Genomic DNA, 16,281 nt, shown 5'->3' with positions numbered 1-16,281 from the left:
CAATATCTCCAACAATCTCATGTTTGTCCTATGAATTTAACCAAGATCACAATAACAACAACTTTGAATACTCCAACAACCTTCAAGCCCTTTCCTTGGTGGTAGTAGGATGCCCTCGATGTCTTATGTATGCAATGGTTAGTGAGGGTGATCTCAAGTGTCCCAAATGCAAAAGCACCGATTTGATTCATTTTTTCGATGCCAACGACTCGAGGACACTCGACTAAGATACCTTGTAGTCATTTTGCATTTGCATTCTTTGATGCAATTGCATGCTCAAATTTACAGAAGAAATCTCCTTTTTAGGATATAAAATAGCTTATGCTTAATAATATATAATTCTATTACTATGTTTACCTAGGTACTTTGCTTTCCTCCATTACTATGAATCATTAATAAATAATATAATTTTTATTATATCAAATAAGAGACTGAATTGCAAGTATTTTAATTATTTATTGTGAATTTCTTATTATTTGACTCAATAAGTAAAATTAATTTTATTTGTAACTGTTTATGGATATAAATTTGTTTATATTATTAATAATTATAATATTATTGTTGTTGAGTTTCTAAGCGATTCGTTGAGATACTAGACAATTTATAAATTATTGGACAGTCTGATTACCATGATATCATATGTTGTGCTTATGTTATTATGTTTTGATGAAAACGAAAATTAACTGGATGACATGTATATTACAAAGGTGGTTTGATAAACGATTTGAGGATCCACATCATAAGTTCACGATAGACGGTCTGATAAGACTTGTTAAGTGCATAACAAAATTCGGATTGTAGTGTAGAGTAGGCTCTTCGAGTGTCTACATGTTTGTTCATGTTAGACGCTTTGGCGAACATCTTGAAAGAGTAACAAGTTTTGCTTAAATCTGTTAAACGAAATGATGAAAACTCATCCACCCTTGAAACATTTGGCTAAGAAGACTCTCATCTCAGAGAAAATTAATTATTGTTTTCTCTTCCATTTTTATCTAGCTTTATAAACATTGTACATAGTAGTATAAGATTTATTTTAGGCTTGTATTTGGGCCATTTTCTTGGGCCATGTTTTGGGCCAATTAGAGTTGGGTGTAAATAGAAAAAGAAAGAGTCTAGCTAGAATTACAATTTGGTCTTCTTGGACCCAATGCCACTTTAGACCATCTAGGGTTCACAAATAAATTACTAAAGTACAAATAGAAAGCATGGAGAGGCAAGGAAGGCATGAATGTCCACATGTCATCCCTTCAATGGAGAGGATTCCTACCAATGCCAAAACGACATTTATTTTCATGGGAATGGAGAGATTCTCTTCAATTAGAGGAGGACACTTGTCAACCTCTAATTTCAAAGGATTTGGTCCAATTAGAGAGAGTCACTTGTTCTTCTATGAGTGGAGAGCTTTTAGGGTTAAAACTTGAACCTTGGCTACCCTTGACACTATAAATACAAGTGTTAGGTCCCTTGTAAAGGAGCTTGGAATAGACTATTGAATTGCTCCAAAATCTCAATATGACATGGTAAATTCATTTGATATGCTCTTATCACTTCTTCCAAACCTCATACTCAACCAAATGGACCTCCTTCGACTCTCACCAACTGAATAATTTCATCCATGTGATTCCATTATATCAGTAGAGTCAGATTTGTCTCATTCACATGACACTCACAAATCAATACTACCCACTAACAATCTCCACATGGTATTTCCTTTCCTGAAAATACTATGTCTTGATCACACTTTCACCTCATTACATACATCATTTAACACATCAATGCACCATTCAATCGCATCATATTTTAAACTTTCTAAACAATCCAAATATATCTCAAAATTCACTTAAACACATAACTAAGTTCACTAGGACCCTAAGCTAATAGATAATAACACTGAAGTTAAAAGAGTCACATGCAAAGCCTATGCAGAGACAAACCTAACAAGTTCAAAATTTGACTCAAAGAGAATAACAAAAATGAATTTACTCTATTAAAGATTCTGATCGGACAGTCTTGTAGTATTCATTGCTAGGAGTCTGATGAGGGGCTCCGATTGTCAAACTGGTGAGTGAGGAGATCAGAATCTTAGAAGGAAGACAGAGAAAAGGAAAAAAAAAGTTTTTATATCTTTTAAAATGAAACCTGAATAATTAAATTTTTATTTATACACTTTTTTAACTTTAATAATAAAATATTCATGTGCTATTTTAATTGTATCTTCTACTTTAATTTTTTTTTCTACGTCGTTACAATATGTTTATAAATGTTAAACGTACGTATTAGGATAACAAAATATATCTTAAAACCACAAACCTGATTCTGAAATTGAAATTATAAAATAAACTAAATTTCAATTCTACTTATAAATACGATTTAGTTTATTCCTTATCACTACATTAATTATATAATTTTGTTTAACGTACGTAAGCGATAAAGCCTCATCACACGTCTTAATAAAAGTTTATGAGGTCATCTTTTTGTCCGAAAGTTAAATGGTTGCTTCTTTAATAAGTGAAATTGTATGCACTGAGGATTCTTTTCTCGTTAACCAATGCGTGTCATTAATAAATAATATAAATTTATTAAATTATTTTGAAAATTAGGATAATAAATTATACGTATTTCTAGATTTTGTTGAAAATTAATTTGATAATTGGAAATTATAAAACTGTATATTATTGATGTACTACATTGAACAAAAGTGTATAGCTATTTATACTGTCAAACTACAATGAAAAGATAAATATTCTAATAACAGAAAATAATCAGTTTAGGATTTTAATTGTTTTTAAGAGTTAACAAACTAACTCTTTTATTTAGCTTATTCCAACACTCTTCCTTAAGTTAAATTCTATAACACATCTAACTCTTAATCACTCTCTTAGTTCTTCAAATCTGTCTAGTCTAAGTGGTTTGGTGAAAATATTAGCCACTTGCTCATTGGTGTTGCAATGCTTCACTTCTAACTTTCCTTTTCCAACTTATTCCCTTAAGAAATGGAACTTAGCCGGTATGTGATTGGTAGTCCACACAAAGTTGAACCGACTTTACATGATCTAGCTTCAAATCATCAAGCACAGACTCAAGCCAAACACATTGATAAATTGTCTCTGTTGCAGCTATATACTCTGCCTCACAAGATGAGAGAGCAACTATAGTTTTTTTCTTAAAACACCAAGAAATTGATGCTTTTAGATATTTGAAAAAGTATCCATAGGTTCTATTCCTTACCACTTTATCACCACACCAATCTAAATCACTCCAAGCCTCCAAACAGTCTTCAAATTCATTCAAGCTTACTGGAAACAGTAAGCCATACCCTGTTGTCTCCTTAAGATACTTCAATATGTGCTTTGTTGCTGCCATATGAGAGGCTTTGGATTGCAGATGAACCTCAAACTACCAACAATCTGTTTAAACAAAGTACTATTTGTTGCATTCTCCTCCAAAGCTTCTGTCAGCTTTAAATTTCCAACAACAAGCACCTAGGTCCATTGCATTGATTCATATTGAATCTGTTGAGCACTTCATAAATGTATTTCCTTTGATGCAGGATAATACCTTGATCTGTGTATATGAATTCCATGCCCAGAAAATAGCTAAGCATTCCCAAATCTATTATTTCAAAAGCAACCTTCAATCTATTTTTGAGCTGCTCAATCTCTGTCATTGAGCTCCTTGTGAATAACAAATCATCCACATATAGACATACATAGATCAGGCTCTGACTTTGTGACTCTTTTACATACACTCCATATTCTACTGAACACTTTGTGAAGCCTAGCTTGAGCATAAACAATTCTATCAGTTTATTCCACATTCTAGGAGTTTTTTTTGAGTCCATATAGTGCTTTCTTGAGTTTGAACACTTTGTGCCTAGCATCCTTTGCTTCAAAACCTGGTGGCTGAGTCACATAGACCTCCTCTTCTAAAATTCCATTCAAGAATGCAAATTTAACATCCATTTAACAAAAATTAACTGGATGACATGTGTATTACAAAGATAGTTTCATAAACAATTTGAACATTTACATCATAAGTTCATGATAGACGGTCTGATAAGACTTGTTAAGTGCATAAAAGCATTCGTATTGTAGTGTAGAGTAAGCTCTTTGAGTGTCTACACGTTTTTTCATGTTAGACGCTTTGGCGAACATCTTGAAAGAGTAACAAATTTTGTTTATATCTCCTAAACAAAATGATGAAAACATATCCACCCTGGAAACATTTGGCTAAGAAGATTGGAAGCAAAAAAAAAAGATCTTAGAAGACTCTCATCTCAGAGAAAATTAATTGTTGTTTGCTCTTCCATTTTTATCTAGTTTTATAAACATTGTACAGAGTAGTATATGCTTTATTTTAGGCTTGTATTTGGGCTTTTTTCTTGGGCCAATTAGAGTTGGGTGTAAATAGAAAAAGAAAGAGTCTAGCTAGAGTTACAATTTGATCTCCTTGGACCCAATGCATATTTAACATCCATTTGATAGATTTTCCAGTTTATAGAATTGGCCACAGTAATCACCAATTTAATGGTTTCCAATCTGGCCAATGGTGCATAGACTTCAGTGTAGTCTATTCCATGTTTCTACAGAAAACTTTTAGCAATTATTCTTGCTTTATGCTTGGCTATGCTGCCATCAGACTTGAGTTTTATCTTGAAAACCCATTTGACATCAATTGGTCTTTTTCCCTTCGGCAAAGCCACTAATTCCTAGGTTTCATTTTTCTCTAGTGATTCCAGCTCTTCAATCATTGCACTTTTCCACTTTCTATCAACTATTACCTCCTTCCAAGTGATTGGCTCAATGTTTGCCATAAATGCTAAGTGGACCAACTCTCCTTCATCAATGATCAAATTATCACTGTAAATTTCATGACCTGTTAATCCAAAATAAGGAAATCTTTGCCTTTGTGATCTTATAGATTCTGGGTCAACTGTATTTTCATGCTCTTCATCTTGTTGTTGCCCACTGTCTTCTAAAACACAATGAATCTGTTTTACAGATTTACTCCAATTCCAGGATGCATTCTCATCTACAACAACATCTCTGCTGATGAGAATTTGCTGGTTTACTGGGTTGAACAACCTGTATGCACCTGTTGGATGATATCCAATTAGGATAAGAACTTCACTCTTATCTTCCAACTTCTTCCTCTTCTCATCTAGAATATGCCTATAGCACAAAGAACCAAATATTTTCAAATGACTAACAGTTGGTTTAAGTCCAGACCAAACTGTTTCTGGTACAACTGCCTCTAATTTTTTTGTAGGACACCTATTGAGAATATAGGTTGCAGTGGTGACAGCCTCTCCCCAAAAGCTATGAGTAAGCCCCTTGCTTTTGAGCATGCACCTTGCCATATCAAGCAAAGTTCTATTTCTTCTCTCTGCAATTCCATTATGTTGTGGAGTGTAAGGAGTTGTAACTTCATGTTAAATTCCTTTTGCAGCACAAAATCTTCTAGCTCTTTGGAATTGAATTCTTCACCTCCATTAGTTCTGTAAATTGTTAAGGCATGGCCTGATTGCATTTCAACCTTAGCAAAAATATTTACAAATCTTCCAAACACGTCACATTTCTCCTTTAATAGGTAAATCCATATTTTTCTAGTGAATTCATCCACAAAAGTAAAAAAATACCTATTTCCTCCAAGTGAATTGTTGTCAAATTTCGCATCCCAAAATACAAAACAAAAGACTGATAACAATGCGAACTAGGATTGTCTCAAAATCTTTTGAATTTATATATATATACTAAAAACACGTTCAAAGGCAAACATTGTAGGTTGTTAATTTCTTCCCTACACTTATTCAACTCGCGAACTCGAATTTGGTTTCAAAGGTCATATCTCTTTTAAGGTTTTCAACAGTTTTCCTTGATAAATTACTTCTTGAAATGATACACCTCTATAATATCTACGTAACTAATTTGATTATCGAATATAAAGTCGAGCTTCGTGAAAACAAAATGAGTTACTTTCCATTGTTAGTTACTTTCCGTTTCCGTTGTTAGTAAAATACACAGTAACTACATGTATCTTTCCATACTATGTATTACAATAGTACACTACATTATATATAGCAATTTGTAGAATCACTTTTTTTTCTCGTTTTTAATATTTTTTAAATACTTTTCATGTTTAACTTTTAGAATCCTTAGTTTTTTCTTTACTTTCCATAATTCTTACAAGTTTTCTTCAACATTTTGAGAACTTTCAAACTCAACATTGTAACTTAGTTATCCTTCTATTTCAGTGTCGAATGGTTTCATAATCTCTTTACTTTCTAATAATGCAATTGAACTTTTTCACTTTATTACTTTCTTTATAACTTTCTAAATTTTTAAGTTAATTCTGATCTAATTTTTTATTCACTGGTTGATATTTAATTTTCTGTATTTGCAAATGTTTATATTTCAATATTTTTTATGTCTAATTGGTTTTTTCCGCTAAAACTATTTCATCTACATATTAAATCAAATTTAGTATAGATAATTACTTTTCCTGAATTTAATTCACAACTCTAATTTAAATTGAATATAATAAATTTCTATTAACTATTTAAAATGTGAATGCTTATATATATATATAATTGTATAAGTAACTAATAATTAAATTCACTCATACATAAAATAAATGTGAGAATGAACCATTAAATGTGTAACATCCCTATATTTTTCCCATATCTAATAACCATAATTTGCATGAAATATCAAAATAAATATAGAAGCATAATATAAATACTTTTACAACTCTTTCATATAGTATTTCAAAATGTTCCTACTAGAGAGATGAAACCTAGAGAAATATTGAAGTCTTCTTCTCCTTCCTTCGGTCGGGCAGGTGAATGGTTGATGAGTTGGGATTCTTCCCGTCCTCCTGCTTCTCCTTCGGCACTCGGTCTCGGGTGAACACCGGATGGTGGGGGTACTTGCGAAGGCACTCCGACGCTCAAGTCAGTAAAGCGGGTGGTCAGCTCTCAAGTAGGTAAACAGTAATAAATGACGTACCTTACTCATTGGGATGTGTGCTATTTATATTATTCTAATGGGCCTATCTTGTTGGGCCCGTTTATTGAGGTGGATACCGCTTAGGGTTGCATTACCTAATTCTTAATGATGGATTAACTTCGTTGGCCGGTTTGAGCGTTAATGGTAATCAGGGTTGGCCGTCGGCCAGATCCTTAGGTATGAGTCGGCCATCGGCCAGATTTCCTTGGTCTCGGTCGTCTCGGCCAGGTCTTCTGAGGTCTTGGCCAGGTGGGCCGTCGGCCTCGTCGTTCGGCCAGGTCTCTCAGGTTTCGGTCGACTCTCTTTTGGTCTCGGTCAGTTTGACCAGGTCTCGGTCAAGTTGTCTAGGTCTCGGTTTTGCCCATACCGGTACACAAAATATATCCGTCTTCATAGAAATTTAAATATTTACATAAAATTTAAAAAAATATTCAAAAGAAAATAAACATTTTTAGCATCTAACTTCTCACTTAGGAGCTTTATCACCCGTAACGTCATTTGCTCCTGTGTAAATACACGACCATCACAGATTAAAGAAAACAACCACAAACCAAAACAAAGGGTAAACTAGCTATTTTTAAAACTTCTAATATAAATATAACTTTAAATATTCACATAAAGTGATCAATTATCATGCATTTCCACATAACCATAAAGTGTCTATCAAATTTCACAATTCATCTTTCTCATGTCTAACTTTTACTGACTCACAACACAAAGACATTTGACTATACTTCCAGAAGACTCGTGTATTGAAATTAGCATCCAGAGACTTGCATCTTTCATACTACTCTCTGTGAAATTCACACAGTCATGCGCATAATCATCTCATCATCTCATATGACATGGTAAATTCATTTGATATGCTTTTATTAGTTCTTTCAAACCTCAGACTCAGCCAAATGGACCTCCTTCGACTCTCATAAATTGAATAAATTCATCTATGTGATTCCATTATATCAGTAGAGTCGGGATTGTCTCATTCACAGGTCACTCACAAATCAATACTACCCAATAACAATCTCCACACAATATTTCCTTTCATGAAAATACTATGTCTTGATCATACTTTCACCTCGTTACATACATAATTTAACACATCAATCCACCATTTAATTACATCATATTTTAAAGTTTCTAAACAATCCAAATATATCTCAAAATTCACTTAAACACATAACTGAGTTCACTAGGATCCTAAGCTAACAGATAATAACCCTGAAGCTAAAAGAGTCACATGTAAAGCCTATGCAGAAACAAACCTAACAAGTTCAAAATTTGACTCAAAGAGAAAAACAAAAATGAACTTACTCTATTAAAGATTCTGATCGGACAATCTTGCAGTATTCATTTCCAGGAGTCTGATGACAGACTTCGATTGTCAAATTGCTGAGTGAGGATATCAAAATCTTAGAGAGAAGGCAGAGAAAATAAAAAAATGAGTTTTTACATAGATGATGATTCTTTTAAATTAAACCTGAATAACTAAATTTTTATTTATACACTCTTTTAACACATGTGTCATTTTAATTATATCACTTCTACTTTAAAGTTTTTTTTTTCTCCGTCCTTACACTATGTTTATAAATGTTAAACCTAAGTATTAGAATAACAAAATATCTATTAAAACCATAAATGTTATACTTGTAATACTAGTACTGCTAGTAATACTAGTAATACAAGTACTGCTAGTAATACTAGTAATACAAGTACTTCAAGTAATACTAGTAGTGCTAGTAATAGTAGTACTGCAAGTAAAACTAGTACTGTTAGTAATACTATTAATACTAGTAATACTAGTAATAATAGTAATGCTAGTAATACTAGTACTGCTAGTAATACTAGTAATACTAGTACTGCTAGTAAAACTAGTACTACTAGTAATACTAGTATTGCTACTACTGCTAGTAATACTAGTACTGCTAGTAATACAAATACTGCTATTACTGCTAGTAATACTAGTACTGCTAGTACTGCTAGTAATACTAGTACTGTTAGTAATACTAGTACTGCTAGTACTGCTACTAATGCTAGTAATACTAGTACTGCTTATACTGCTAGTAATACTAGTAATGCTAGTAATACTAGTAATGCTAGTAATATTAGTACTCCTAGTAATGTTAGTAATACTAGTAATACTTGTAATACTAGTACTGCTAGTAATATTAGTAATACTAGTACTGCTAGTAATAATAGTAATACAAGTACTTCCAATTATACTAGTACTGCTAGTAATACCAGTACTGCTAGTAATACTAGTACTGCTAGTAATACTAGTACTGCTAGTAATACTAGTAATATTAGCACTGCTAGTAATACTATTAGCACTGCTAGTAATACTAGTAATATTAGTACTGCTAGTAATACTAGTAATACAAGTACTGTTAGTACTACTAGTAATACTAGTACTGTTAGTAATACTAGTACTGCTAGTAATACTAGTACTGGTAGGTGATGAGAATCAAAAAGATGCTGTTAATAGAAAGAATGGACAAGGGCCAAACCATTTAAAGTTCTTCTTATTAGTCTTTTCAAAAGATGAGGCCCAAGCCCAAAGCCCAAGCCCAAGAAGGCCAAAGCCCAACAAGCCCAAGTCCATCCCATGAGGGACAAAGCCAAGAATTAAATAAAAGAGCATCATTTGAATTACTCTTGTATAGTTGTAGGAGGTGTGGATATTAAATAAAGGAGTGAGAATATGTAAAATAAAGTCACATTGTCGATGTGACTTAGGAGAGTAGGTGTAGGTGTAGTTTTTAGGAGGTGTCATAGTAGAAAAAGGTCACACCTCCCATGTGACTTGTTTTTGGTGGGAATTTCAAATGAGTTTTATTTGAATTTTCCCACCTATTTTTCAGCACCCTCACACTATAAATAGAGGTGTGGGCTTTTGTAAAATTCACAATTGAAATTGGAATTAGAGAAACTCTACTCAAATTGAGAGAGAATTGTGTGAGAACTTGTTTTCTCCTCTACCTTGTCTTATCTTGGGTGCCTTGGCTCTCTCAAGTGGCGGCATTTGCTCACTTATCTTGGATCCTTCACACTCCAAGTGGCGTGATCACTAGTCAAGCTCTTCATCTCCATAAGTTCTTCTCTCCTTCATATTCCATTTCATTTTCCATGCTTTACGAAATGTTAAACATGTCTTAAGCTTCTTTCTATTCGGTGTTGTGCTTCCTTTCCACTTTATGTTCGGTTCATTTCTGTTCTAGCTTGTTTTGCTCGGTTCATTTCTGTATTTGAAGCATTCTATTCGGTTCTTTTGCTTTTAAACACATTTTAATCGGTTCAATTGGCAATAGATGGATCTTCCATGTGAGTTTGGTGTTTGGTGCAAGTTTTGGTGAGTTCTTGAAACATAGAACATTGATCCAATTCTATTAAAAGTGCCTATTCTTTCTCCAACTCAAGTTGATTCCATAAAATGTCAAAGAATCATCTCTACTTTGCTAGTGGAATCATATAAGTACTAATACTAGTACTGCTAGTAATACTAGTACTTCTAGTAATAGTAATACTAATATTGCTAGTAATACTTGTACTATTAGTAATACTTTTCATACTAGCACTGCTAGTAAGACAAGTAATATTAGTAATACTAGTACTGCTACTAATACTAGTACTGCTAGTAATATTAGTACTGCTAGTAATACTAGTACTGCTAGTAATACTAGTACTGCTAGTACTGCAAGTAATACTAGTACTCCTAGTAATATTGGTACTGCTTGTAATACTAGTACTGCTAGTAATACTAGTACTGCTAGTAATACTAGTACTACTAGTAATAGTAGTACTGCTAGTAAAACTTGTACTGGTAGTAATACAAGAACTGCTAGTAATACTAGTAACACTAGTACTGCTAGTAATACTAGTACTGCTAGTAATACTAGTACTTCTAGTAAAACTAGTACTGCTAGTAATACTTGTACTGCTAGTAATATTGGTACTGCTAGTAATAATAATACTGCTAGTAATACTAGTACTGCTTGTAATACTAGTACTGCGAGTAATACTAGTACTGTTAGTAATACTAGTAATACTTGTACTCCTAGTAATACTAGTTTGCTAGTAATACTTTTAATACTAGTACTGCTAGTAATAGAAGTACTTCAAGTTATACTACTATTGCTAGTACTACTAGTAATACTAGTACTGCTAGTAATACTAGTACAGCTCGTAATATTAGTATTGCTAGTAATACTAGTACTGTTAATAATACTAGTACTGCTAGTAATATTAGTATTGCTAGTAATACTAGTACTGTTAATAATACTAGTACTGCTAGTAATACTAGTACAGCTAGTAATATTGGTACTGCTAGTAATACTAGTACTGCTAGTAGTAGTAATACTAATATGGCTAGAAATACCTGTACTATTAGTAATACTTGTCATACTAGCACTATTAGTACTGCTAGTAAGACTAATAATATTAGTATTGCTACTAATACTAGTAATACTAGTACTGCTACTAATACAAGTACTGCTATTAATACTAGTATTGCTAGTAATATTAGTACTGCTAGTAAAACAAGTACTGCTAGTAATGCTAGTACTGCTAGTAATACTAGTACTGCTAGTAAAACTATTACTGCTAGTAATACTAGTACTGCTAGTAGTTCTAGTACTGCTAGTAATACGAGTACTGCTAGTAATACTGGTACTGCTAGTAATGCTAATAATACTAGTACTGCTAGTAATACTAGTACTACAAGTAAATAATAGTATTGTTAGGAATACTAGTACTGCTTGTAATACTAGTACTGCATGTAATACTAGTACTGTTAGTTATAGTAGTACTGATAGTAATACTAGTAATACTAGTTTTGCTAGTAATACTTTTAATACTAGTACTGCTAGTAATACTAGTAATACAAGTACTTCTAGTAATACTCGTACTGCTACTCATACTTGTAATACTAATATTGCTAGTAATACTTGTACTATTAGTAATACTTGTAATACTAGCACTTCTAGTGTGCTAGTAATACTAGTACTACTAGTAATACTAGTACTCCTACTAATACTAGTAATACTAGTACTGCTATTAATACTAGTACCACTACTAATACTAGTATTGCTAGTAATATTAGTACTGCTAGTAATACTAGTACTGCTAGTACTGCAAGTAATACTAGTACTGCTAGTAATACTGGTACTGCTTGTAATACTAGTACTGCTAGTAATATTAGTACTGCTAGTAATACTAGTAGCACTAGTACTGCTAGTAACACTTGTACTGCTAGTAATACTAGTAACACTACTACTGCTAGTACTGGTAGTAATACTAGTACTTCTAGTAATGTTATTACTGCTAGTAATACTAGTACTAAAAGTAATACTAGTACTTTTAGTAATGCTAGTAATACTCGTAATACTAGTACTCCTCGTAATAGTAGTACTGCTAGTAATACTAGTACTGCTCGTAATACTAGTACTGCTCGTAATACTAGTAGTGCTAGTAATACTAGTATTGCTAGTAATACTAGTACTGCTAGTAATAGTAATACTAATATTGCTAGTAATACTTGTACAATTTGTGATACTTGTAATACTAGCACTGCTAGTACTGCTAGTAAGACTAGTAATACTAGTACTACTAGTAATACTACTACTGTTACTAATACTAGTACTGCTATTAATACTAGTATTGCTAGTAATATTAGTACTGCTAGTAAAACAAATACTGCTAGTACTGCTAGTAATACTAGTACTGCTAGTAAAACTATTACTGCTAGTAGTACTAGGAATACTAGTAGTGCTAGTAGTACTAGTACTGCTAGTAATACTAGTTCTGCTAGTAATACTGGTACTGCTAGTAATGCTAATAATACTAGTACTGCTAGTAATACTAGTACTACAAGTAATAATAGTCCTGCTAGGAATACTAGTACTGCATGTAATACTAGTACTGTTAGTTATAGTAGTACTGATAGTAATACTAGTTTTGCTAGTAATACTTTTAATACTAGTACTGCTAGTAATACTAGTAATACAAGTACTTCTAGTAATACTCGTACTGCTACTCATACTTGTAATACTAATATTGCTAGTAATACTTGTACTATTAGTAATACTTGTAATACTAGCACTTCTAGTAGTGCTAGTAAGACTAGTAATACTAGTACTCCTACTAATACTAGTAATACTAGTACTGCTATTAATACTAGTACCACTACTAATACTAGTATTGCTAGTAATATTAGTACTGCTAGTACTGCTAGTAATACTGGTACTGCTTGTAATACTAGTACTGCTAGTAATATTAGTACTGTTAGTAATACTAGTAGCACTAGTACTGCTAGGAACACTTGTACTGCTAGTAATACTAGTAACACTACTACTGCTAGTACTGGTAGTAATACTAGTACTAAAAGTAATACTAGTGCTTTTAGTAATGCTAGTACTGTTAGTAATACTCGTAATACTAGTACTGCTAGTAATACTAGTACTGTTAGTAATACTAGTACTGCTCGTAATACTAGTTCTGCTAGTAATACTAGTACTGCTCGTAATACTAGTACTGCTCGTAATACTAGTAGTGTTAGTAATATTAGTATTGCTAGTAATACTAGTACTGCTAGTAATAGTAATACTAATATTGCTAGTAATACTTGTACAATTTGTGATACTTGTAATACTAGCACTGCTAGTAAGACTAGTAATACTAGTACTACTATTAATACTAGTAATACTAGTACTACTAGTAATACTACTACTGCTACTAATACTAGTACTGCTTGTAATATTAGTACTGCTAGTAATACTAGTTCTGCTAGTACTGCTAGTAATACTAGTACTGCTAGTAATATTGGTACTTCTTGTAATACTAGTACTATTAGTAATACTAGTACTGCTAGTAATATTAGTACTACTAGTAATAGTAGTACTGCTAGTAAAACTAGTACTGCTAGTAATACTAGTAGCTCTAGTACAACTAGTAACACTAGTACTGCTAGTAATACTAGGACTGTTTGTAATACTAGTAATATTAGTACCGTCAGTAATAATAGTATTACTACTTATAAAACAAACCACAAACTTGAAATTATAAAATAAAATAAATTTCAATTCTACTTATAAATACGATTTAGGTTATTCGTTATCACTACATTAGTTATATAATTTTGTTTAATGTACATAAGCGATAAAGCCTTATTACACGTCTTGATGAAGGTTTATGAGATCATCTTTTTGTCCGATGGTTAAATGGTTGCTTCTTTAATAAGTGAAATTGTCTTAAGTATGCAATGAGGATTTTTTTTCTCGTTAATCAATGCGAGTCATTAATAAATAATATAAAATTGATTAAAATATTTTGAAAATTAGGATAATAAATTATATGTATTCCAGTTAGATTTTATTTTATTTTATTTTCTGAACTCTAATTCAATCTCTAGCTAAATAATAACTTTATATATACGTTTGGCGAGAATGAAAAATAAATTTAACCCTAATTAATATATATAATAATAATAATAATAATAAATAATATAAAATTGATTAAATTATTTTGAAAATTAGGATAATAAATTATATGTATTCCAGTTAGATTTTATTTTATTTTATTTTCTGAACTCTAATTCAATCTCTAGCTAAATAATAACCTAATAATATACGTTATATATATATATATATATATATATATATAGATATAGATATATATATATATATATATATATATATAGATATATATATATATATCATTAATAAATAATATAAAATTGATTAAATTTTTTTGAAAATTAGGATGATAAATTATATGGTATTCCAGTTTGATTTTATTTTATTTTCTGAACTCTAATTCAATCTCTAGCGATAAAGCCTCATCACACGTCTTAATAAAAGTTTACGAGGTTATCTTTTTGTCCGAAGGTAAATGGTTGCTTCTATAATAAGTGAAATTGTCTGAAATATGCAATGAAGTTTTTTTTTTCTCGTTAATCAATACGAGTCATTAATAAATAATAAATAATTGATTAAATTATTATTTTGAAAATTAGGATAATAAATTATATGGTATGGATAACAAATTATATGGTATTCCAGTTAGTTTTTACTTTATTTTATCTCTAATTCAATCTCTAGCTAAATAATAACTTAATAATATAGATTTGGCAAGAAAGAAAATAAATTTCTCCCATATATATATATATATATATTAGAGTGATTTTTTTTTCTTATTATATATATATATATATATATATATATATATAATAACTTCTTTTTTTCATATAAAATGACATAAGGTATAACAATTTAAAACATATAAAATGGTTGGTGTTGGAGCTTTAGTTTAGTTTGTTTTTCCTCCACAACTTTAGCTACCCTTAGATTGAACTACAACATATACTCACTTTGCTTTTACTTTCTAAATTGAATTTTTGTTATATGTTTCATATATCTAACAATTTGAGTCTTGAAAAAAAAGAAGACACATATTGACGGGTGATAGAATTCAGTCTCCACTAGATTCACCAAACTCATGTGTGACCATTGAAGTCAACCAAAGGAGCAACAACAACAATCTTGAATCCAACGCTCATGAAGTCACTTCCTTAGTGGTAGTAGGATGTCCTCATTGTCTCATGTATGTAATGGTCACCGAGAACGAACTCAAGTGCCCCAAACGACCTCTAGTGCCCCAAATGCAAAAGTATCTCTTTGATCCAATTTTTTTAATGGTTAAATATTTTTCTCGTTGTTGTACTATAATACTGTTTTCACCGGTTGACTTTTTCGTCGGTTAACTTGAGTGAAAAGCTCCACTCCTAACCTATCTCCTATAAATTTTGTTTTATGTTTTCTCGTTGTCTCGGAACGTGGCTCTGTTGGGACAAAGGGGACTCTACCTGTTGATCACACTTCGACTATCAAGTTAGTGAGAGCATACAAAATAAGGTAAGTATTTAGTTTCAGTCTAGTATTCAGAAACAACGTACCTTTACTGAGGGTCTCAAGTCCTTTTTATAACTATCTCTTTAATAGTTTTCTCTTAAGAGAATATAATCTCAATTGAAATCATAACAAAAACAATATTCTTCCTATGGGCACCTTTACTCACGGTGCTAACTTGCAGAAGAGAATCTTGTGCACCCTTATTCTCGGGTGCTCACCATTTAACTAATATCGTCATATATTCAATTAACAACTTTATGCATATATTTATTTAACTAACAACTCTACGTATATTCACATATATTGTATTCTAACAGCTTAATGGATATATCTACATATATATTTCACTAATAATCTTATATCAACATATGACC

General features: G+C 31.6%; 1 protein-coding gene across 1 annotated transcript; it reads left to right on the top strand.

Annotated features, from left to right (window-relative positions):
* The first annotated feature begins 10,312 nt into the window (after positions 1 to 10,312).
* Positions 10,313 to 14,218, top strand: LOC137815637 (uncharacterized threonine-rich GPI-anchored glycoprotein PJ4664.02-like). Its single transcript, XM_068618751.1, has 7 exons — positions 10,313 to 10,353; positions 10,577 to 10,899; positions 11,009 to 11,030; positions 11,098 to 11,570; positions 11,942 to 11,993; positions 12,202 to 13,981; positions 14,186 to 14,218. The coding sequence occupies exons 1-7, from the start codon at positions 10,313 to 10,315 to the stop codon at positions 14,216 to 14,218; spliced, it is 2,724 nt and encodes a 907-aa protein (XP_068474852.1).
* Positions 14,219 to 16,281: the final 2,063 nt, after the last annotated feature.

The sequence above is a fragment of the Phaseolus vulgaris genome, chromosome 1 (assembly GCF_000499845.2).
Source record: "Phaseolus vulgaris cultivar G19833 chromosome 1, P. vulgaris v2.0, whole genome shotgun sequence".
Classification (NCBI taxonomy): Eukaryota; Viridiplantae; Streptophyta; class Magnoliopsida; order Fabales; family Fabaceae; genus Phaseolus; species Phaseolus vulgaris.
The sequence above is the reverse complement of the archived record's forward strand: the minus strand, read 5'-3'. Positions and strand labels throughout refer to the sequence as shown.